This window comes from Microtus oregoni, unplaced genomic scaffold (assembly GCF_018167655.1).
Source record: "Microtus oregoni isolate MIOR12 unplaced genomic scaffold, Mior012 000030F_ref0000283, whole genome shotgun sequence".
Taxonomy (NCBI): domain Eukaryota; kingdom Metazoa; phylum Chordata; class Mammalia; order Rodentia; family Cricetidae; genus Microtus; species Microtus oregoni.
Window position 1 is genome coordinate 28515753 of NW_024543089.1, and position 25566 is coordinate 28541318.

At 34.3% G+C, this 25566-nt stretch overlaps 1 protein-coding gene across 1 annotated transcript in view; it reads left to right on the top strand.

The window, feature by feature from the left end:
- Positions 1 to 25566, top strand: part of LOC121465269 (ephrin type-A receptor 6) — a 919159-nt gene that overhangs the window by 544338 nt on the left and 349255 nt on the right. The window contains exon 6 of the mRNA XM_041678454.1: positions 6073 to 6197. Within this exon, the coding sequence (XP_041534388.1) occupies positions 6073 to 6197 (125 nt within the window). The remainder of the gene's footprint in view (positions 1 to 6072; positions 6198 to 25566) is intronic.

The following is a 25566-nucleotide window of genomic DNA, read 5'->3' on the forward strand; positions in this document are numbered from 1 at the left end:
TATCTTTAAGGATATATTAATTTTAAAATTGGTAAAATTTTATTGAACTATATTATTTGTTGTTGTATTTACTTGTAAATTCCCTATTTTAACTATGACTACAAATGATAACAACTTAGTGTCTTAAAACAATATCCATTCATAGTTCCTCAGTTCTAGATTTTAGAAATATAGTAAAGTCTTCCAGGGCCACGATCCATATGTCAGGTGGACTGAATTTCTGGAGGCTCCTGAGAAGAATCCATTGCTTGTCCTGGTCTTGACAGGCTTCTGTCAACCCTTGTGCTACTCACCTATGAAGTCTTTTGTGAACATTAGACACACCTGGAGTACCGTGCTAAATCCTCTTTGCCTCATAATTCTGGTCTTCAAAGCCCCATTTTCCCAGAACATTTCTAGGCTCCAGGGATGGTAATGCGTTATTTGGGAGCCATTATCCTGTTTAGTTCATCCACCATTTGGTTGAGCACACTACAATGTTATTGTTGGACATAAAAAAATAGAAATAAACAAGGGAGAACATAAAATAAAGTGCCAACTTTCCCTCATGTGTGTCTCGGGTGTATCTTTCAAACACATAACCGGATTTCAACCACATGGGGAAAGGATATAGCAATATATATTATCATTAAAATCTGATTACAAAGAAAAGTACATCAAAACAGAATCACACTGGGCAAATATTGTGAAGATCGTAGGGATTCATTAACTTTAAAGCACAATCCATTGAGAAAATATTTCTAAAACAAGACACAGACTCTCACGAATACTGTCTCAACTTTATAATATATAGAGATATAGGTAATGTAGATAGCTATGTGTGCATCAATTTGCCCATGATAAATCTATATAACATCAGCACAGCTTTGTTGTTAAGAAGACAGTAGTGATCATAATGTCTCTGCTAAGCACACACTGGAAGAAACAGCAGCACATGTTGGTGATGCACAACTCTGGTTCCAGCTTGCACCTCACAATTATTCATCATAATGAATATGGTGATGCACATTGGCTCCCTAAATTTGAGAAAGGATTACAGTTTCAAAATTCTGTTCCAATGAGTTTGTCCCAGTCTCTGCTGTTTATTTCATTGTGTTGTTGACTACTTTTATTTTAATTTTTCTTATAACTTCTTTAAGTCTTTCCTGAAAGTATGAAAATGAAGAGTAGACAATGTAAAGAAAAATCAAAAAATACCCATAAATAAATGAAGAAAAGAGGCAGAGTGAGGAATAGAAATAAGAGAGGGAAAATGAAAGAGGACAGGCTATCAGGCTAGAACACGTGATGAATAATTGTGAGGTGCAAGCTGGAACCAGAGTGGAAGTCTCAAGAAAACACCAACTCCATATGAAAATGTCTTACAATTAGATATTTCCTAAAAGAAATGGAGAGATTGACACTTATCTACTTGTTTAATCGAACTAGCTTAGCAAGCAGTTTCTACATTAATGAAAAGTTTTAAATAGCATATAAGATCTATTCAAATATTATTTAGAATTCATATAGTCACAAACATGTATAGGAGTGTATTGATTCTCCTCCAACTTTCCTACCTAAATGTTTACATATATTACATATATATATGTATGTATGTATACTCATTCATATTTCAAACACACAAACAAAATACATATGTACACTTACAATCACACTTGCATATATACACATACACACACAATATATATACAAGCAAGCACATGTGCACACATTCAAATGAATAAATATTAATATCAGCAGTATGATAAATAGATAAACAGGAATTAACAATATTCAATATAATTTTAAAAATACCATCATACTTTCATATTAAAACTGTATTTTAGAGTTAACACACATAATATATATGTATACAATCACATGAGACACGTTATAAATCTGGAGAAAATTCTCAGTAATGCATGTTTGTAATTATCCGTAGTATGATTTTAAACATGGATTTTTCTTTTGAACATATTACACTAAATTAGAGTTAATGTTAATAGGAACTCAGAGCAACAACATTAATTTTAAAATTCTTACTTGACAACCTATTCAATACTAATATTTACCTCCAATTTCTTTACACAATTGCAAAAATCCTCTGAGCTTCAGTTGCTTATTTTAAAGATGGAAGCATTCTGCATTTCATAAAGGAATGAGATCTGGATAAGACAATTGACATGGTCACTTTTTTAGCAAAAAGTGTTTAACTCTTAGTTAAAAGTCAATATGTGAACTGAAATAGTAATTCATTGTCTGCATAAACTTAAACTTAAGCAAATAGTGTTCATGTTTTTATGAAGAGGCTCCTTTGTTAGCCAATTCTACTATAAAATTTTCTTCAAAATTGTTCTGTAGCACTAGATAACCTATTTGATATTCAATAAATGGAGTAATCAGAAAACTTTGTATTAAGACCACTTTCAAAAACATGGTAATGTATCAGAACCTAGTTCCAGAATGGAGTCATGCGAGGGGAATTTTGAATACTTGTGAGAAAACTCCAAGAAAACAAAACAAGAATCTTGTGACTTCCGTTTCTTAAAAAACACAGAATTGTTCTTCAGATGCATTTCCAGGCTCCTCCTGGGTCGAGTGTGTAGGAGTGAGTTTACTTCTGCTGTTGTTATTCATATGCCTCTATGGAAAGCCTGTTCTTGCCATGTGCGGCTTGGGATTGAACACCTTACTCATGACATTCTCTTTAACCCTCACAGTATAAATGGTTTGGTGCTCCGAATAAAGTTGGCTACTGCAGGAGACTGTAGTCTGTCTCATTTTTCGGCTCCACTTTTCCAAATTCACACCAATAACTGGAGCGACAGCGGTAATCCGTTCAGTAATCATTTTTTTGAGGGTCAAATCATCAGTTTGAAGTTTTAAGCAAGGAGTGATACCAGAAATACACTTCTCCAGAAGACTGTCTTGAATACATAATTCTCACTCAGAAAGAACCACTTGAGTCTTCCAGTCACACTGACAGTTTGTAATGTGCCTGTTCATTCCAAGATCTGATTTTTTAATATCATAAGTTGTCCTTCTGTGTCTTAAAATCATTTTTCTTGATGTGTAGAAATATGTATGGTACATCTATTTTTGCTCTGTATCCACTAGTACAAATAAAACTCTTATCGTTGTTATCTGCTAGTTGCAGATGTTAGATAAACTGGCTAAATAATAAGTTCATTAATTATATGAAAAACAAATGCTTAAAGCTTTATGTATTGTTGCTTTGCTTTGTGATAAAACTTGGTACAATGCTGACTTTTGTGAAAATAGTAAATGCAGAAATAAGGGTATAGTAAACTGTAAGTAACTTCTCACCTCCTCTGCTTAATTCATTAACTGTTTATAATGGGCACCTAAAGTATATGGATGAAATTCTTTTCAGAAGCAGTATGCTAATGTGCCAAACAGTTCAGAAAGTTCCAGTTATGTGAAGCATTTTTTTTCTCAATGAAAAAAATAACCAACAGGACCTTGGGGTTGAACCTATAGTTCCAGCTGCTCTCAGGTGGTTGTGGTAAGACCACTTGAAGACACACATCCAAAGTTAGTGAGGAAAATACAAGAGACTCCAACAAAATAGGAAGTTTACGACGTCAAAAAGATTTTCATAAATGTTAGTATTCTGAGAGCACAGTATTAGAAATTTGCATTCCAACATTGAAAAAAATATTGATAAACACCAACATAATCAAGTATTTAATAATTATTACGGACAAATGCAGAGGCCAGAAAACAACCTTTGGTGCCATGATCAGAATAGCTCTCCACCTCCTCTGAGACAGCATCTGCTATAGGTCCAAAGCTCCCCAACTAGGCTGACAGGCTAGTAAACTTCATGGTTCCCATGTCTCTACATTCCCAGCAGTTGGTTAAAACTTACACCATTTTACATGACTCTTTCTTAAAACAATATGGTTCTGGGAAGCAAATTGATCTCTTTGTGCTTGCAAGGCAAGTGCTTTATCAGCTGAGTCATCCGCCAGCCCATAAAGTGGCCTTTAAAGTGATAAATATATGCAATTAAGGAATTTTGCAATGTTTGCTTTATATGAGTTCAACATGAGACTTTAAAAATTAAGGTAATGCACCATCAATTTATGAGTGACAAATTAGAATAGAAAAATGGTATGTGTATTCTACTCAGTTGATCTTTCTGTTATGTTGTTAAAGCAACTGAGAGTTTATGTTTTACAACCATTATATGGTTGGCGTTAAGAGCAAAATGCAATACAGTGCAATATTAACTGCATCACAACACTATATTAAGCTGAATATTAACCATAGATTAAGTCATGCATATATGAAAAGTATGTTCATAATTATACTATGTTGATCATTTTCTAGTTTTTAGGATTTGCTTTGAATTTATAATTTTTGCATAAATGACCATAATACATATAAACCATAATGTAAAACAATAGCACAGCTTCCCTTGGGGATAAATTTAATAGTGGATATGATTCAATTTAAATAATGAATAATTTCTGAGTGCCTTTTCTTATTTTCTACATGATCTGTTGCTATCTTTATTTATAATATAAAAATTAATTATTTTTATAAATACAAGTCATTTTGCCAGCATATTTTAGTCCAATCTTATTTTTCTTCTAAAAACAAGAATTTTAAACATATTTTCAAGTTTTTATTCCTCTGGGACAAATCTGTCAGTCTTATAAATTTAAAAAAAAAAGATGTTTTCTTATGATGGAAAGACAACCTTTAGAAGTAAAATATTAAAACAAGTTTTTCTATGAAGTTTAAAATATCACAATGAGTCAGCTTTAAAATCTTGCATCACCTATTAACACATGAAATAAATTTCTGAAAATGAAGCAGGAGAATGCTGCAACTTCCTAAGGATCCTTTCATTTGAATTTTTTATTGGTTTTAATTGAGCTATACATTTTTCTCTGCTCCCCTCCCTTCTTCTCCTCTCTCTACCCTCTTATGGTCCCCATGCTCCCAATTTACTCAGGAGATCTTGTCTTTTTCTACTTCCAATGTAGATTAGAACCATGTATGTTACTCTTAGGGTCCTCATTATGCCTAGGTTCTCTGGGATTATGATTTGTAGGCTGGTTTTCTTTACTTTATGTCTAAAAGCCCCTTATGAGTGAGTACATATAATATTTGACTTTCTGGGTCTGGATTACCTCACTCAATATGATTTTTTCTAGAACCATCCATTTGTCTGTAAATTTTAAGATGTCATTTTTTCTGCCATATTGTATTCCATTATGTAAATGTACCACATTTTCCTTATCCATTTTTCAGTTGAGGGGTATTTAGGTTGTTTCCATGTTCTGGCTATGACAAAAAAATGCTGTGAACATAGTTGAGAACAATGTTCTTGAATTCTTAATTACCTCCATTAATCTTCCCATAGACATTGTGATTCCCACTTCTCAGTATTAGAAAGATAATTATTAAGTTTCAGTGTACTTCAACATACATAAAATCTGAATAGAACACCATATTCTGGTCAACATAGTCATTGGTAAAAATAACATCTATGGGTCTATGGGTCTTTCCTTGTGACTTTTTTTTTTTCAAGACAGGGTTTCTCAGTAGCTTTGGAGCCTGTCCTGAGGAACTGTTGCCCTTTAAAGTCTCTTTAAATAGCTTTTCTGGGAAATTATGTCATAAAATTAACACTCAGTATTTTGGTGCTGGATTTCTTTTACTCAGATCTCTCAAAAAGAGAAACTTCCACAAGCTCCTGTAATCACAGTTTGTTTCCTGCACTTGAAAACAGATTATATGAAATGCAGGGGACAAGCACACTACTAGCTTTGCTGTTAAAACCCAAAAACCAAACCTAGTTCGAGGAAAAACTTCCTCCTTGATAGAGCTAGAGGTGAATGAGCCCTGGTTTTCATCTTAGAATATTTGAATGTTTCCTATATTTCAATCCCTTATCTGACTTGAATGGAATATACTTTGAGCTATTTTGTATTAATTTGGCATTGCCAATTGGTATCCTCTACACAAAATAATGTATTTTTCTTGGAAGAGACACAACATAAATTCAATGACTGAAAATTATGCCTACTAATCAATTTTGTTTTCCTTTCCTTACAGCACCTTCTCTAATAGGTATGATGAGGAAGGACTGGGCATCCCAAAACAGCCTTGCTCTATCGTGGCAAGCACCTGCTTTTACCAATGGAGCTATTCTGGACTACGAGATCAAGTACTACGAGAAAGTAGGTCTCATTTAGCACTTTCTAAAATTCTGAATTTGCATACATATATGCATAGGCATTTACAATATATATTGTTACAGTAGTTTAGATTAAAAATCTGTTTTTCTTTGGCCTAATTCCATAATCACTGTATCTTTGACTCCTCTCTAACATCCCATCGTGCTCATAATTTCTTCATTAGTTTATCTCGTTTTATGCCACATTAAAGTAGAGAGTACCAGATGCTCATGTTTTTCAGGACCTACTCTAGGGAGGTTTATAATATAGCGATAATTGATAACGTCTCTAACTTAGAGTTTTATTGTTCTAACATTGTCTAAAATGCCAAGAAGGAACAGGAAGACCAAATTCCTATGACATAAGTGAATGGGCAGCGTGAGCATTTCAACAATAAGTTTAATATCACAGTCTACCATAATTGGAAGGGATAATTTAAAGGATAAATGAATTAAATGTCTTTATATTCAGGTCTGCCCATTTATTTTATAAAAAGCTAGTAAGACCAACTTTACTTTAAAAACAATCTAAATTTTATTGTTGTTCTGAATTTTATTAATTATTATAATTTCCCAAATCATAAACATCCTTTACTTTATTAAATTTATAATTCTGCTTTGTGCTATTCCTTACCCCAATTATTTACCATTATGACATTTTGGCATAACCATTGCAAGATCATTTCTGATATTCCTTGCATTAGTAATAACACTTTGAAAATATTTATGAAGACAGAATTATTATTTTAGTTGAGATAAAATTTGCATATATTTTCTTGGGTTAAATATAGGAATAATATGACTTAGACTTCTAGAATTTATCAGAAACAAAGAGATTTTTAAACTTTCCTACTCAAGGTTTGCATTTTAATCTGATGAAATAACTGAATAACTGACCATAGATTCACAGGGGAAATGGCATACGTATTTATTACTATGTGTCTTTGTATAGGAGGTACAGGATGTGTAAAACTAAAAGACTACCCCAATGGTTGCATCTTAATTCATATCAGAAGGGAAACAATAGATATAGGTGGTACAAGAAAGGTAGAAAATGGATTTTTCCATTGGATCCAAATAAGAGACAATGACTTCTGTCAGAGTTCCTCTGGGCTTTAAATGCTAACTTTTCTGTCTCATCTTCCATGATAAATGTTTATTATTCCTTGGTTAAAGAAAGTTCAATACAAGAGTTGGAGAACTAGTCTTTGGAAGATAAAGGATTTCCCTGTACTTGCTGACCCATTAGTGTTATCCACTGGAATCCCAAAGCACAATATAGTGGGCTGTCATTTTCTATGTCTGAATGGGCAAATCATAGACACATTAAAGTCTTTCCTAAAGAAATATAAGGTAGAAGTGGAAATGGAACCCATTCTATTGATGAGCAAGTGTACTTTGAATCAAGAGAAGACACTTTATATCTATAGGCTAGCTTTGAAAATGTTACAGCCTGAAGCATGTAGTCAAAGAAAATATGTCTGTCTGTCTGTCTGTGTGTCCCACTAGTTGAAACATATCTTCATGTACTCACAGTGCCTGCTTATCCAGAAAGTAGCATGCACAAATATATACAAAAAAATTCAAATACAAAACATTTGTTTCAGGAAAGTATTCTGTGTTATATTCTACACATATAAAAATCAGTGGTGGCTTTTGTGGTCATTTACCTTTACAGATTTGGGGTTGGATATAACCTAAAATTTTCCCAAATAAACCAAAGCCATAATCAGAAAAAAAAGCATGTTTATTTAATTAAAAATCTGAAAACCACCGATTGTGAATTGTAGTAATTAACGTGATACCCATGGGTCTAAGTTTTACTTTGAAGTTGGAAAAGAAATTCTTTGGGGGGGGGGGACAGGTGTTTGTTTTAAAAAGTATGCTATTGGGCCAGAGATAATAGATTAAATATGCAGTGGGAACCAAAGACTTCTAAATTATGTTCTGATTTTGTCTCTTATTATGCTTTCAGTTGGGTGGGTCAATACATCTCTTTTTTATTTAAAAGTCACATTTACCAAAATGTAAATGAATATACCAACTTTCTCGTGGTTGAAAATATTAATTATAAGCAAACTTAAAGTTAAAAATGCCAAATCAGTATTTAAAAATCAACAATTAGATAAGACTTAGGAAAATAGTCTTAGCCTGAAGCCTGATGCAGAATACCAGAACAAGAACATAGGTAAGCAGCATGAACAAGTAAAATGTTATTCTTTCCATACATTCAAATAAGCAGGCAAACCATCAAATGTTAAAAATAACCTAATCCTGCAAATAAATCTCAAAATAAGTGACAGTATTACATTTTTCTGTGCTATGACTTCACATTCTAAAATTACATTTCACATACCTGCATCTATAATACGGTTTTTCCTCTCAAGAAAACAATTTTGTAAATACTAACTGGGACAGCTTAGAGTAGAATTCCATAAAATTACATTTTTTTTCATTCATAGTAGCTTAAATATGGTTTAGTAAACCCACACACAGAGAAGCATAAATATTCCCATATATTTAGAATGCAAATATTCCCCCACATGTGTGCACTTGTGTGCAGTTATGCATGTATATGAGCAATAGGAAATAAGCAGATGTACAGGTCTGCTTCAGGTTTGGTTATTGGTAAGATTATGGAGAAAGTTAGACATATTGAGCAGAGTGACAGAGGGAGAAAAAGAGAAAGGACTAGTGATATACCCAGGTATGAATAAGCATAGGCATGGGCCCTAAGTAGTTTTAATATTTGTTATTAGTAATTATTTGACCAAAAGATACACTGATGTAAAGCTTTTTGTGCAAATGATTAAGTGAAATGGTTTCTAGGGGAACTGGAAATGAAAGCTGGAGGCCAAAGAAGTAAATGGTAATCAAATTCATGTTGATGAAGTCACTCCCTGGAGTAAACAACTTCTCAAAGAGTGTTCTCTGCAAACAAAGAAGGAGCGCTTCCTTAGATGGTTCCAACTGATCTTTTGTTACAGAGTTTAGTGGAATCATATGGGTGACTAGAAAAAAATAATTAGAAACGCTTTTAGTTCTCTTCTAGTAGCTTTAGTTCCCCAAGTTTAGATTCATAGAAAAAAAGTGCAAATCTAAGTCTTTAAAAAAAATAGATGGGAAGAACTGGAAGAAAAATTGATTTGGGTGATCTGTTGGGATGCAAACTATTAAATAATGTATAAAAGTGGTCAAGTAGCTGTTGGAAAACACATTCATGACTCTTTTGTTAACATGCAGGTTCTTTTTGGGTTTTAGTACCCATACAAGTGCCATGACATTAGATTACACATTTTACTCAAAATTGTAGAGGGTGTCTCTGACTCCTTTGCCTCTGCTTGGAACCCCTTTCCTCTACTGGGTTGTCACAACCTGCCATGATTTGAGTGTATGTGCTAGGTCTTGTATTTTGTTAGTCCATACTTGGTGGATAACTCTGGGAGGCCTACTCTTTTTTCTTTCTTTACTTCTTTTTTTTAAAGGGAAACACAGGAAGAGTTGACGTGGGGGAGAGGGGAGGAAGAGCGAGGGAATGGGAGAAGTGGAAAGGAGGGGATGTGATATATGAGATTTAAAAAAAAAGATACAGTAAAGTATCTGTGGATTTATAAATTGGTCCACAGAGCAGCAATATTTTGATCATTTTATGAGGGATTTGGAATGCTTTGTTATCTTCTGGCTGTTTAACATACATTCTCCTATAAATAAGAAAGAAATTAGTCTTCTTAGGAAAAAAAAGTATTCACAAATACCTGAAGTTAAACAACACATAGTCGCTATCAGTCAGCGTCCTTTCTCACAGATAGTGACTTATCAAAAAGTAGCATTGGACACTGGGTACAAGGATTGGAGTGAATCTCAGAATTTAGCTACTTTTACTTCACTATTAACCTTTGTTACCTTAATGGTAATCAAAACCCAAGCCTTATATATATTATGCAAGAAACATACCACAGTACACCTCCAGCACCAGGCCTTAATCTTGTTTCTCTGTTTGTTGTTGTTCACATATAAAATAAAGGTTGATAAAGTAATTCCTTATAGTCTGAGATAATGCTAAAAGAAAAAAAAACAGAAGCAAAAACTAAGACGTGGCTATCAAAAACAGACAGACAGACAGATAGAAGATAGATAGATAGATAGATAGATAGATAGATAGATAGATAGATGATACATAAAGACAGATACATAGATAGAAAGAAATGGTGATTGAGGATGGATAGACACAGACAGAAATAAATATCACTGTCTCTCTCTGGGTGTGGGTGTGTTTATATCTCTATGTATGCATGCTTATTGGCATTCTGAGAGTAAAATATGGGAAATTAAACATATTTCTTTTTTGGTTGTAAGTAGTGAATTAATTATGCATCCCAAGTTTTTTTTACTTTTTATAATCCAAAAGTATTTGATTTTCATTTATTTTAAATTCACTGCCTTAATATGAAAAGAACATTATGAAGATTATCAAAGTTCAACTTTTTAATTTTCTGTTTTATGTATCTTCCATCCAAAATTAGGCTTTATTGTGAGTGTCTCGTCAATAAAACTTTTATATTATCTGCTCCTATCATCTCAGTCTTCACCTGAAAAGGATGCAAAAAGTCACAAGGAATCACATTCTCTATTCCATACTATACGAACCATTCTTTTATTAGACAATTTTATGTCACTGTAGCAAATACTTGGGGCTAAGCATTTTATAGAAGCCAAAAAATTACTTCTAGAAATAAAAAAGCTTGAGATCTAGTTCTCAGAATGTTCAAAAGAGAGAGAGAATTGAGATAGTCCTGAGCATCTAGTCAAGCTACAGTATGCTGATGATCCTTGATGTCTCTTACTTGATATACTTCCTTTCTCTAGACTTGCACCCTACTACTGAGACAGGAGCAAAGCACTAGTGTGTTCTACCTACCTTTGAGTCATTATTCCATTGTCCCGATGTGGATCATTCTAACCATAATAACTGCCACTAGAAGGTCACCTGTTTATCTTCATCTACAGAAATGCTTTTCATTCTTTACTACATGACCAGGTTGAAAATCCTTCAAGTTCCTAAATTCTGTTTCCCTTTGGATTGTAAATTCTACTCCGCTATCATTTCTTTTTATGAATTTGAAATATGTAGCTAAAAGAAGTCACAAAGAACCCTAAAGCTTTAAAGCTCATATATTTCTTGCACCAAATATTCACGTTCATCTATTCTTAAATTCTACTTTCTATGTGCTGTGGGCATGAACATAATTCAGCCAAGTTCTTTACTAGTTTATAAGAAGAATGGCCTCTCCTTCAGTTTCCAAAGCATTCTTCCTTTTTTTTTTCTTATGACCTGTCTGTGCACATTCCCACCACAATTCAGAGCACAGCCACCTAGTCAATCCCTCAGAAACTTCAAACCTTTCCTATCTCTTGCTTTTTTGCATTCAATCTCCTTAACGTTCTATTTACAACAATCTAGTTCTCTTCTTTGCCTGTGTGTAGAAATTATTCCTTCCACTAGCCATCATACAATTTTTTCACTTGTATTTATGTGTTTGAAGTATTCATGCCTCTTTATTTTATATAGGTATATCAGAATTCTAAGGTCCTAGTTAGTACCTCTAAGATGGTATCTAAATGCTGCAGCTTCCAGAAAGAAGATATGCCATGATGGAAGAATGGAAATGAAAAAAAATGGGAACAGGGCATTGAACATACTCTTTAGTCACAGCATTAAGTTTGGGTTTGTCATGAAAAGTCCGTACCCACACCAGCGATAGATTCCACTCTGCTGTCCACAAAAAATACCTTTCTCTTACTGTGCCTGCAATGCTACTGCATGTCAAACATTAAGATCATAGCATTCTTCTATTGTTTTTCCTTATCACTTTGCCTGTTCTGCAGCATTTGCAGACAGTGTATCATGGGTGTTTGTTCTCTACTTCATAGACAGCCATGATTTCCCCATGTTCTCTCATAATAGAAGGACAAGGTAACTCTCTGGGATCATTTTTAATAAAGACAAAGGTGTCATTTTTGAGGCCTCTACTTGCATAACCTAATAATTTCTCTCAGAAATGGTATCCTATTATGAGTTGTTTGAGGTTATTATTTCAACATATAAACAGTCTGAGCATGCTTTGAAATCAGTACCTACCTAAAATAATCTTAGAGTTATTTATATGTTTATCTGATGGTCCTAAATCATTTATGAAATTTTAGATCATTTGGCTTACATCCCTCAACCTGCATCAGTGACCGGCAGGGTATTTTTACTTCCATCACATTGTAGCTGAATTGAGAAAATGGTCTTTTTATTTAGAACTCATTTATTATAAATTGAAAGAGCATTCAATCACTGCAAAACTGCATCTAATAATTTAAAAAAGTGTAAGAGAAGGCGTGTATGTTTCAATAGTCTTCTGCTTTTGTATGTTCATAAGCAAGATTTACATACAAATATCCATAAGTTGAGAGATGGTCCTGTTGATAATGAGAATGCAATCATATGAGGGAAGGGATTTTTTTCTTTATTGTTATATCCCGGCCACAGAGACAATCATGTATACAGTAGATAGACAAAACTTCTGGTCAGTTATATTTTAGGTACTTTGAAGTATTTGGATGTATTTAATAATTAATCATATTAACAACCACTTGAAGTAAATAGCATTACTTTTATCATTTAACTTATGAAGTAACAAGTCACAAGGAGATTGAATAACTTTATCATATCCAGCAGGTGGCTGATATGGCTGCCCAGATTCTCCGGCATCACAATAGACACTCAGAAAATTCAGGCTTTTGCTGATGCTGATTTTGTAGCTTCCCTGAGGCCAAAGACTGATTACTCTCTGTTGCCCTTTTGCATCCACAAAAATGGCAGCAATAAAAGATGCCTATGTCACTAGGGTGTTATACAGCTCCACTAATTACCAACTGGTAGCTCATCTTGCGAACATGAATCCCCTACAACAGTTCATTATCCTTACACTCAGTATTTAAAGACACTGACTGGGAAATTATTTTCATGAAGTACTCTGGTTAATTTTGACAAGTCAGCAGGTCTTTGATTGTGTTTAGGAAAACACATTGTGAGAAAGGAAACAGTTCTCATACCCAGATGATCAATAAGTATCTGAATACAATATTATAAGAAAGTAACTGTTATCTTTCATCCAAACACAGAAACAGCTTTTTAAGAGCATTAATTAAAAATATATAACTTCATGACCTTAAGAACTATATAATGGAAAGGTGAAAGACTTGGAGAATAATCATTATGGGAATTATTTTTAGTACCAGCCAAGAGTGACTTGATATAGACACTTTTGAGGGGAAAGCAGATACTCTAGAAGGTCAGGACTTTGGTCTGTTATAAAAGCCATATCCAGTCCAGCATCACACTCTACCTGATATCTGTTTCTTTCTTTCTGTTTATTTTCCTTTCTCTACATAGTTTTTTGCACAAATGATCATTGAATAAATAACCCTTTTTTTTCTAAAGCTATATAACTGCGCGCTGTTTCCTGACCCTCGAGGGTGGTCTCAGGCTGGACCAGTCATGTGGTAGCCACTCTTACAATTTAGTGCCATCTTTACCCCAGCATGTCTTTTAGGCCAGTCATGGGTCAAATCATAAATCAAAGGCTTTGTAGCTGGCTTGGTATCCCAGTCATTTCTCTGGAAAAAAATTGCCTGGTTACAGAAGCTGGCCAGTTCAAGCTCTGTATCCCCCATTACTAGGAGTCTTTACTGGAGTACCATTATAGGTTCTTGGGAATTTCAATGGTACTAGGATTCTAGCTGATCCCAGAGAAACCCCATGATTCCAGTGTTTCTCCCTCTATCCTCCCTACACCTGAATTCCCCAATCTGTCTACACACTATAAATCTATCCCAGAGAGATTCATGTGTCCCCAACAGCCCCTGCCTCCCACCCCCATGAGTCCTCATTGTTACCTAGCCTCTCTGGGTCTTTAGATTTTAGCATGGTTTTCCTTTACTTTACAGTTAATGTCCTCTTATAAGTGAGTACATACAATATTTGTCTTTCTGGGTCTGGGTACCTCACTCAGGATGTTTTTTTCTAGTTCCATACATTTACCTGCAAATTTCATGATGTTATATTTTCAACAGCTGAGCAGTGCTCCATTGTGTAAATGCACCATTTTTTTTTTGTCCTTTCTTCCATCCTTTGGGTATATGACCAAAAGTGTTACAACTGGGTCTTGAGATAGATTGGTTTCCAACTTTCTGAAATTTGTAATATTGATTTCCAAAGTGGCTATATAAATCTGCACTCCCACTAGCAATGAAGGAGTGTTCCCATGCTGTACATCCTATCACTTGCATTTTTTTATCTTAATCATTCTTACAAGTATAAGATGGAATCTCGGGGTCATTTTGATTTGCATTTCCTTGATGGCTAAGGCTCATGAACGTTTTTAAGTGTTCCTCAGCCATTTGAGATTCCTCTGTTGAGAATTCTGTTTAGATCTGTGACCCATTTTAATTGGATTATTTGGCCTGTTGATGTCAAGTTCTTGAGATTTTTATGTATTTTGGAGATCAAACCTCTGTCACATGTGGGGTTGGTGAAGAACTTTCCTCACTCTATAGGCTGCTGCCTTGTTCTATTGACAGTGTCCTTTGCCTTATATAAGTTGTTCAGTTTGAGGTCCCATGTATAGAACCAAATATGACTGACAGAATATTCAGTGAAATGATTTTATTATATTCTGCTATACTTATAGATTGGTGCCTTATCCAACTGTCAAATTGTCATTAGAAAGGCTTCATTCAGCAATTGAAGGCAACAGATGCAGACCCACAGCCAAACACTAGGTGGATCTCAGGGAATCCTGAAGAAGAGGAAAAGGAAGAGTTGTAGGAGCCAAAGGGATCAAGGACACCATTTGAAAGCCCACAGAATCAACCAACTTTGGGTCTCTCAAAGACTGAACCAACAACCAGGGAGCCTGTATGGGACTGACATAGGCCCTCTGCATATATGTTAAATTGTTTAGCTTGGTCTTCTTCTAGAATTACCAACAATGGAAGCACAGGCTATCTCTGACTCCTTTGCCTGATTTTGTAACCCTTTTCCTCATACTGGGTTGCCTTGTCCAGCCTTAAAACAGGGAGAAGTACATAGTTTTATTGCAACTTGGTATGCCATGTTTGGTTGCTAGCCATGGGAGGCCCATGGAGAAATCTTTCTGGAAAGAAATGAAGGAATGTGGCTGGAAGGGAATGTAATTGTAATAGGGGGAATGGAAGCAGAAGAGAAGGGGAAAACTGCAGTTGGGATGCAAATAATTATAATCTTATTGCCTCATTATCTAAGATGAGCAGTAACCACAAAAAGGATATATAATCAGTAAGTATACATCATCACTTTCATAAAATTAGGTGAAGCTGTTCTGATACTAATAACCACATTAAAAATCCTTTTTTAAAAGATGTATATTATTATTTAATGTATTTTCTTTCCTATTCTTTCTTTCTTTCTGATTAAGTTTTCTCTTCCTTTCTAGCAAGGTTACTCTTACCTCCATCCATGACTTAGGTACAGAAACACGGGCTTTTTCTTCTACATCATCCTTCCTCTCCAGGATCCTGCCTCATTTTTTTGTGAACTTTGATGTAAGCTTGTTTCAAAAACAAAGCATGATAATTGAACAAGGATTTAAGAATGGTAGCACTGTATAAAGAAGAAATAGAAGCCATTACTCATGCAGGATTTTAGTCAAAATGCAGATTATGATTCTTCTGGTCTGGAAGACAAATTGGGAAAATAGGATGAGATCTTGTATTATTACATTTATAGGTGATGCCAACAATACTGGTCCATGTACCATCCTTGAAGTTGTGTACCTCTAGAGAATTTGCCACTCTATTGCCTCATCTTATTAAGGATGGATGAAGGTAAAATAGTTACAACCCTTTGGGAATGCACACTAACTTACTTGTATGACTGTATTTAGTGACTGAGAACACCATAGATATTACATAATTAGTATATCAGAACCTAAAGTGAGATAAATGCGGTACCAAATTGGTTTTAGATACAACTTAGAATTTCTAATAAAATCAGATTTCTTGAGCTGGTAAACATATACTTTGTATTCTTTTTACTTCTTTTCTTCTTCTCTTATTTGTTGCAATGTCCACTGCAGAGAAATTTGTTATGAACATTTGGTACTAATTAAAATAACATTACCTGAAAGCAAATGAACATCAAGGGAACACACTGATACAAAGACTCATTATAGAAATTCCATATCAAATTTCCATGTTGTGTAGAAAACATCACACTCTCCATGAAGCTCTGCCTTGCTTAGTGGGCCAGGGAGTCCCTACGGTGCCTAGAGCAGAGATTCTCATGGTAACAAGACTGTGGCTGATGCCAGAACTGCAGCCACAGCAGCATCTGTCTGCTGTGAATATGGAAGGACAAAAATTGAAAAGACATGTACTATTTCATTACGGCTAGAGACTGCACACAAACAAATGACAAAAATTTTGGGCAGTTGTTCTAGGTTTAAAATTTCTCCTATTTCAAATAGTTCTACCATCATTGGCTTAAGGAACAAACTCTTAAAATATTTTATCATATAATTTGTATGTTAAAGACGGTATATCCAAAATAGGGAAAGCCAAAACTAATTCAAGTAAGTATAATTTCATTACCACTTTAAAATATGTTAGGAGAAATTAATTGTGTTTACTTCCTAGTGGTATGCTGTGCCTTCTGTAAAAAAAATAAAAATGAACAGGAAGTCGGGAGCATTTCTCAAATGCCCTGGATTCTTATTTTAATCTGGTATAAATTTAAACAAACTGATATCGAAATTTATAGGCAAAACTAAAGATTAAACATAATGAATATCAGATTGCATGTTCTACTTTCTTAGAAGAATGAATTAATAAAGTTAACTCTAGCAGAGAAGAAACTATGGGTGGCCCAGAGACATAGAATAGCAGACTTCTTGTATAAAACTACATATGATAGTTATTACTCACACTTCAGCTAACTTGCTATATCTCATCCTCTTCAAAAACTACATAAGATACATGCTAAAGATATAATCAGTTCTTTTCATATCCCTAGACATATACTTTGTAAATTGCTTCTCATTACTTCCATGAATTCTGGTTTATGTTTTGTTTGTTTGTTTGATGAGATTAAAATAAAATAGTCATTTTCTATTTCTAAAATACTGTTCTTGCATAACTTTATTATTTATATTATGTACTGCCTTTCTGTGCATGGGGATAAGAAAAAATAAGGAAAAATAAGATAATCAACAATTTTAATGAAAATATGAGAAAATTTAAAAGTGCAATTAAAGAGAGTTACATTCCAAATAGGAATAAAAGACTAACTCAAATTTTCTCTGCTATTAAATATATATATTTACCACAACATTCATGGAAAATAAAAAATATAAAACTACCTAATATTATGAATTTTTGACTTGAATTTTCAGTCTTTTTTAACAATTCCTTTGGTATGAAAGAAAGGAAATGATGCAGTACCTCACTGTGTTTGAAGAGTAGAGCTTTGATAGCTACAGTAGACACCAGTGGCTAGGAATGACAGGGAGAATATCAGAAATACTCAGATGATTTGCATTTCTCTGATGGCTAAGGATGTTGAGCATTTCCTGCAGTGTCTTTCAGCCATTTGAGATCCTTCTGTTGAGAGTTCTTTGTATAGATTTATACCCCATTTTTATTGGATTATTTATTCTTTTGATGATCAATTTCTTGAGTTCTTCATATATTTTGGAGATCATTCTTCTGTCTAATGTGGAGTTGGTGAAGATATTTTCCCATTCTGTAGGCTGCCATTTTGTTTTGTCGACCATGTCCTTTGCTTTACAGAAGTTTTTCAGTTTCAGGAGGTCCCATTTATTAATTTTTTCTCTCAGAGTCTGTGATACCGAGCTTATATTTAGAAAATGCTCTCCTGTGCCAATTCGTCCAAGTGTACTTTCCACTTTCTCTTTTATGATTTTCATTATGGTTGGTTTTATATTGAGGTTGATTTGACTTGAATTTTGTGCAACTCTGAGATTCCATCTTACACCTGTAAGAACAGCCAAGATCAAAACACTGATAACAGCTTCTGCTGGAGAGGTTGTGGGATACAGGGAACACTCCTGCATTGCTGCTTGGAGTGAAAACTGTTACAGACTCTTAGGATGTCAGTATGGCAATTTCTCAGAAAATTAGAAAACAACCTTCCTTAAGACCCAGTAACACCACTTTTGGGTCTATATCAAAAGAATGCTCAATTGTACCACAAGGACATGTGCTCAACTATGTTCATAGCTGCATTGTTTGTCATAACCAGAACCTGGAAAGAACCTAAATGCCATGTGACAGAATAATGGATAAGGAAAATGTGCTACATTTACATAATGGTGTACTATACGGCAGAAAAAATAATGATATCTTGAAATTTGCAGGCAAATGGGTGGATCTAGAAATTATCATATTGAGTGAGGTAACCCAGACACAGAAAGACAAATATCATATGTACTCACTTATAAATGGCTTTTAGACATAAAGCAAAGAAAATGACCCTGCAATTCACAATCCCAGGGAACCTAGACAATAATGAGGATCCTAAGAGAGATATACATAGATCTACATGGGAAGTAGAAAAAGACAAGATCTCCTGAGTAAATTGGGAGCATGGGGACCCTGGGAGAGGGTTGAATGGGAGGGCAGAAGTAGGGAAGGGAGCAAAGAAAAATGTAGAGCTCAATAAAATCAATAAAAAAAGAAATACTCATATGAAGTTCTTACACTAGTGTACACCAGAAATCATGTTTTTGTAAAAATCAGTTTTTCAAATTACTAAAACTGTGCTTTCTTTTCCTATTGGATTTCCAGTCTTCAGGATACTTGTCCTAAGGAAGAACAAAATCACAAACACAAATGTACAAATATCCTCTAAATTTCCGATATACATTAGGAAAATGTAAACAAACATCCTAGAGGATGGGGTTTTCTGTTTGCTGTAACATTATCACAAATTCAAATATTAGTTTTTAAATAATTTATGAAAATATAATGTTGTTTTGGGAAGTCAAAAATATAAAGCAAGCATCTTTTGTAGTCTAAAATAAGGATAAAGCCTATTATATATTATAGTTTTAGATTTTTGTATAAAAATAAATGCAGAACTATCTAGGACAGTGGTTTTCAGCCTATAGGTCACACCCCTTTTGGGGAATTAACTGACTCATTCAAAGGGCCACATATCAGATATCCTAAATATCTGATACATTAAAATTGATAATAGTATCAAAATTATAATTATGAAGAGCAACAAAAATAATTTATGATTGGGGATTACCACAACATGATGAACTATAATAAAGGAACACAGCATTAGGAAAGTTGAGAACAACTATCTAAATTGTATTACCTAATGCATAGATTTTTTTTTTAAGTTTTCTTCTATCTGTATGGGTATTTTGTCTACATGTATGTATGTCTTGTGCAGGCCACGGAGGGCATTGGATTCTCTGGAACTGGAGTTACAGAGGATTTTGAGTTTCATTGTGGGTACTAGTAATGGAACACAAATCCTCTGGAAAAGCCACCAGGGTTCTTAGCAAATGAGCCACCCTGTCACCAAACTTTTTCTTCCTGGGTTCTTAATGTGTTGACTGAGTCTTTGTCTACTTAGAAAGATTGGTTCATTTCAACTGCAGTTTAAAGTATAACAATGCTTTTCCCTGTTGAGACCCAATACTGTTTGTAGCTAGAAGTAAAATATGATTACCAACTTAGTAATTTCTTCTCTGATACTTATTGCACCTATCATCAATCAGATACTTAGTAAATCTATGAACTTAACAAGGAAACATTTCTTTGCATGAGTTTAAAACCTACAATTATATGAAGAAACTTCATGAAGCTTTGAGAATTCCTTTAAGAGGTGTCATAGCTGTTTTCAGAGTTTCACTACTGACCTCTATTTTTCTACCCCAATTCCTCAGAGAAATATAGCAGATAAAATGAACCACAGTGAAAGTCGTGTACTATAGCATATTTTCTTGGTAGCCAATCATAAATGTAAGGGACTTTCCACATTGGAAATACCCTTTTCCAATCAATGATTTTTCTGAATAGTGTGTGAGGCATATCAGTGTGCGTCCTTGTAGGGTTGGAGGTGTTACGTGGGTGGGTGAGGGGTACATATGTGTATGTATGGTGTGTGTGAACGTGATATATCTGTATGTTTTGTGTGTTTAAACTACAGTACATCTATTAATATGTTCAAACCGTTTAAAGATAGTATACTGTAATGAAAAAAATCCTTGAAGAAATATGTGAACTGCTGTATGCCTGTCCTGTCTAAGTAGATTTGTAGATTTCACCTGTAAAAGGAACTCTAATACCTAGTGTTTATAGCGTATTCGAAGTTAGGAATCTCACCATGTTGGAACAGAGAAACTCTGTTTGCTGCAAGGCCAAAGCCCATCCCATCCCACCTCTCTTTCTGTGGGTAAGGTACACAGAAAAAAATTAAACTAAGGTAAAACTAAAATATTTAAATGATTCTAACCAAGGAAAATTTTTTCCTGGTCTTGAGTGAAGTCAGATGACTAAAGGAGGTGTATTAAAATGTAAACTGAATCATGAAAAAGTCAAAACAATACTATCCGTATTAACTCACTTTGGGATAACTTACTTAACTGCAGGCTTCATGAATGACATTCATGATGACCACTAGACTTCAACACCTAACTGGCAACAGTAAGAAAATGCAATAAATTTGCGGTTAGATTCTGGTGGAGCATACAAAGTGACTCTGGTCTCTGTTCTTTTGTATTTTATTTATGATTTGTTGCTCGTTTCATTGATTAACATCAACATTTATGAAACAGAGCACTTGACACATGTAAAAAAATATGCTTTAAATTATAAACCAATTGAAAATTAACTGGCTAGTTCAAATACCTTGCAGACATTAGATGAGACTTTAAAATATTTTTGCCTAAAATTCTGGCAACCAACATAAAATGGACATATTACATTATTTTTAAATATCTTTGTAACACTTTGACAGTCAAAGACAACCATTCTTTCATCACACAGACATGGACTGAAATTCTGATTTTTAATATTGATTTTCCCAAATCAAAGGTTTTATTTTCCCAAACCTTAAATCCTCACCTGTTAGGAAAATGCAGTCTAGCAACTATATAAGCTTTTTATGTGCAATGAATTAAGAAGGTTTCAAGTATGAGTCTTTTTATTTACTGTCTATTATCTCTGGATATATAGCATCCATCTAGTGTCCACCTTGTCCAATACTGATATTAGTAGCAGTATCAATACCAGCTTGATTATTGGGATCTAAGGATCTCTAGAAATTTTTATTGCCCAAACAGAACGATGCTTAACCAAGCTACAAGCAGGATCATCAATAGATTTCTTGTTTGTCTTTAGATGATGAAGAATCAAGCCTTTGGGTTTAAACAGAGTCACTAGTCTGTAAACTGTAGAGAAGCTACATGAACTTTAAACAGCTAATTCAGCCAAGAGCATGATGTTATTTTTCTTTAAATGATTTTTAACATAAATATGTGATGGCATTCAAATTTTAAGAAAATTCACTGTATATTACATTTGTTTTCAATTCTACTGTATTAGTTTCCTAATGTTGCACAATTTATTATAAAAAATCTTGGCCATTTTAGGACAGCATTGTCTATCTACAGAATATATGCGCGTCAGTGGTGTGGGAGGTCCTTTGGTCTATGTGTTGCTTTTATTGTTTAATGAATAAAAAAACTGCCTTGGCCTGTGACAGGGCAGAACTTAGGTAGGCAGGGAAAACTGGACTAAATGCTGAGAGAAGAAAGGTGGGAATAGAGACACCATGGAGCTGCTGCCAGAGTAAGACATGCCAAAACTTTGCCAGTAAGCCACTGCCCCGTGGCAATACACAGATTTGTAGAGAAGGGTTAAAATTAGATGTAAGAGTTAGCCAATAAGAAGCTAGAGCTAATGGGCCAAGCAGTGATTTAATTAAGACGGTTCCTGTGTGATTATTTCAGGTCTAAGCTAGCTGGGTGGCAAGGACAGGCAAGTGGGCCCCCCTCATACAAATTGGGGATCCACAGGTGATTGAGCTAGATGGCTCTGACTGAAGATACCATGGGCTACATGAAGGCTCAGCAACTGGGGATCGTTCCTCAAGTCCACTTACATGATAATCTGTGGGAATCCTCATTAATACACCATATAGCTTTGATCATATTTGAGAGCATAAATACAAGAGACAATGACTGCAATGTACTTAATTACTTGGTCATGGAATCTAATCATGGTATAACAGGTGATTGTATATAACTGTGAATCTCAGAGTTGGGATATTGGGGTACGGTCTTTGATGTCATTTACTACATTAGGCTTATTGGGGATAATGTGATGCTTCAGGTTAGCTTTCAAATAAAGGAAATGCTACGAACCCACCCATGTCCTTTAAATTCTATTTAAGAGATTTCAATGATAAAATCATCTTATTTTTCAGAATTTCTCTGTTAATCCACTTTAACATCACCTATAATGAAGATATTTTTTATTTCAAAGTACTGAGTCATGTCATTTAAATAATATATATGTGATGATTTCAGCATCTAAAATAAGAGAAATGAGCAACCCAAATAAAATTTCAGTCTAGCAAGTCATAATGCTACTTTTTATAAAAGCTAAGCAGAACATCTTTTGCCTGGGGTCATATATTCAGCTCTAAAGATTATTTTTGCCTTGCAACTTGCCAAACCTTAATATATTTTAATAATTAAAGTACACCAAATTCCATAAAAGCACAATATTCTATTTTTATACATGGTTCAAACTAACTTTGCTAATAGGAGCCTTCTATCTATCTACAATTATTCACAGATAATAAACATATTTAGGAGAATAGCTGATATTATATAAAAATAAAATCAATGAATTCCTAAGCATATATAATATTATAATATATAAGCTAAAACATATACATTCTCAGAATCATTTAAAGATAATGCATTTACTTTTTTAGCACATCAATAACAGTTATTGTGTCAAAAAAAGTAAATGCTATGCAACACACTTGAATATAGAGACATTGGTAGATCAATGTGTCACATCATGGTACAAAAATATTAGTCAAAAGATGAGAACATAAATCTGTACGTGTATGTGTCTTTGAGAGAGAAGAAGAGCAAGTTGGAGAGATGGAAAAGTGGAAAAGAAGGGAGAACAGGGAAAGACGAAAGTCATTTAGGTATTTAAATTCTCATTTTTTCTCTCTCTTCCCATATGTGTAATTCTTTCTTCTCTCTCTCTCTCTCTCTCTCTCTCTCTCTCTCTCTCTGTCTCTGTCTCTCTCTGTCTCTCTCTCTCTCTCTCTCTCTCTCTCTCGACATATACATACATATGTGTTTAGAAACAAGCATTAAAAGTGATCAATCCCTAAAATATTCTTATCTAGGTCTTTTTTTCTGTCATACTTAAAGAAAATTTAATGTTTCTAATTTAAATTCAATTAACAATTTATCACTTTGTCTTTTCCTTTCCTCCCTCCAGCCTCTTTCAGCTATAGATACCCTTCCTGAAACCCCTCTCATGCTCCCTGATGCTCAAGTTGTTGTGCATGTATATGCTTATGCACAACTATATATAAATATAACCTGAAGAGAAAAGTGGCCCTCATTGCAACCATGTACACATCAAATGCACATTAATCAAAACTACAGTGCACAGAGGTCTGTGTTGCTTCTGCTGCAACCAGTTTTCTGAACCCTGTGATATTATTTGCTTCATCTTCTATGGCTGCTAATCAGCACATGCCTTTACAAAAGAAGTCTTCTTTAGAAAAAGACTGACTTTCCTAATTTAGAGAGATACTTAACATCTTCAAAAGATGCATCAGACCTTCAAATTTTAGGGACAAAATAATTACTATGAAATGTTCTGGGAGTTAAACTATTAAAGCAAAAACTCTTCCAGCCTTCCCTGCATAGTGAGTGGTGTGTAGTAAGTTCTTCATTTCCCAGCTTTCCTCTTATTATCCTCATTCCTCTAGGGAAAGACTTAAGTATCTTAGATTCTCAAATGAGGAGGAAAAAACCTCAATCTGTATTCTATTGCAAATAAGTAGAGATAATTATGAAGCTTCTTTGGCCAAACATAATTTTTGCCTTGAAGAGTAAAGCTAAGTCCCTTGCAACAGCCATTATTAATGATGCTCATATAATTACTATTTGAAAAAAAGGATATCTGCCCAGAAAAATCAATTATAAACCACCAAATGTTCCTTGGACTTCTCAAAGAAGTTCTATGCCTAGTGTCCCTCATGACCTCTCCATTAAGAGACTGGCTGGCTATGCTCCTAATGGTTGCATTCAATTATTTAGAGGGAATCTCTCTGCTTTTGCATTTCATATTAAAATGGCCAGAGATTTTTTTTTTTTGATTATCTGCCTTGCAGAACTAAAGGCTCACTATGGAGAGAACAGTCATCTGATTGGTTTTTCTTTAAAAAAGAAAGAAAGAAAGAAAGAAAGAAAGAAAGAAAGAAAATGTAATTGAGTCCCCTACCATTAATGCCGCTTGTCATAGGAACATGGTGACTTTTCCATCATTGCAAAACTACAGGGGAAATAATAATTTTAAAAGTCTAATGGAAGCCGACCAGTATGAGCAGCTGCATTTGTCAAGACCTGTTTTCCTTTAGGTCATCACACAGTGCTTTTCTTAACATTCTTCTCACTTTTTATTTTACTTTTTTTTTATTGATTTTTATTGAGCTCTACATTTTTCTCTGCTTCCCTCTCTGCCTCTCCCCTCCCCTTCAACCATCTCCCAAGGTCCCCATGCTCCCAATTTACTCAGGAAATCTTGTCTTTTTCTACTTCCCATATAGATTAGATCTATGTATGTCTCTCTTAGGGTCCCCATTGTTGTCTAGGTTCTCTGGGATTGTGATTTGTAGGTTGGTTTTCTTTGTTTTATGCATTAAAAGCACTTATGAGTAAGAACATATGATAAGTGTCTTTCTGCTTCTGGGTTACCTCACTCAAAATGATATTTTCTAGATTCATCCATTTGCCTGCAAAATTCAAGATGTCATTATTTTTTTTGTTGTGTAGTACTCCATTGTGTAAATGTACCACATTTTCCTTATCCATTCTTCAGTCAAAGGGCACTGAGGTTATTTCCAATTTCTGTCTATGACAAACAAAGCTGCTATTAACATAGTTCAGCACATATCTTTGTGGCACGATTGAGCATCCTTTGGATATATACCCAAAAGTGGTATTACTGGGTCTTGAGGAAGGTTGTTTCCTAATTTTATGAGAAATCGC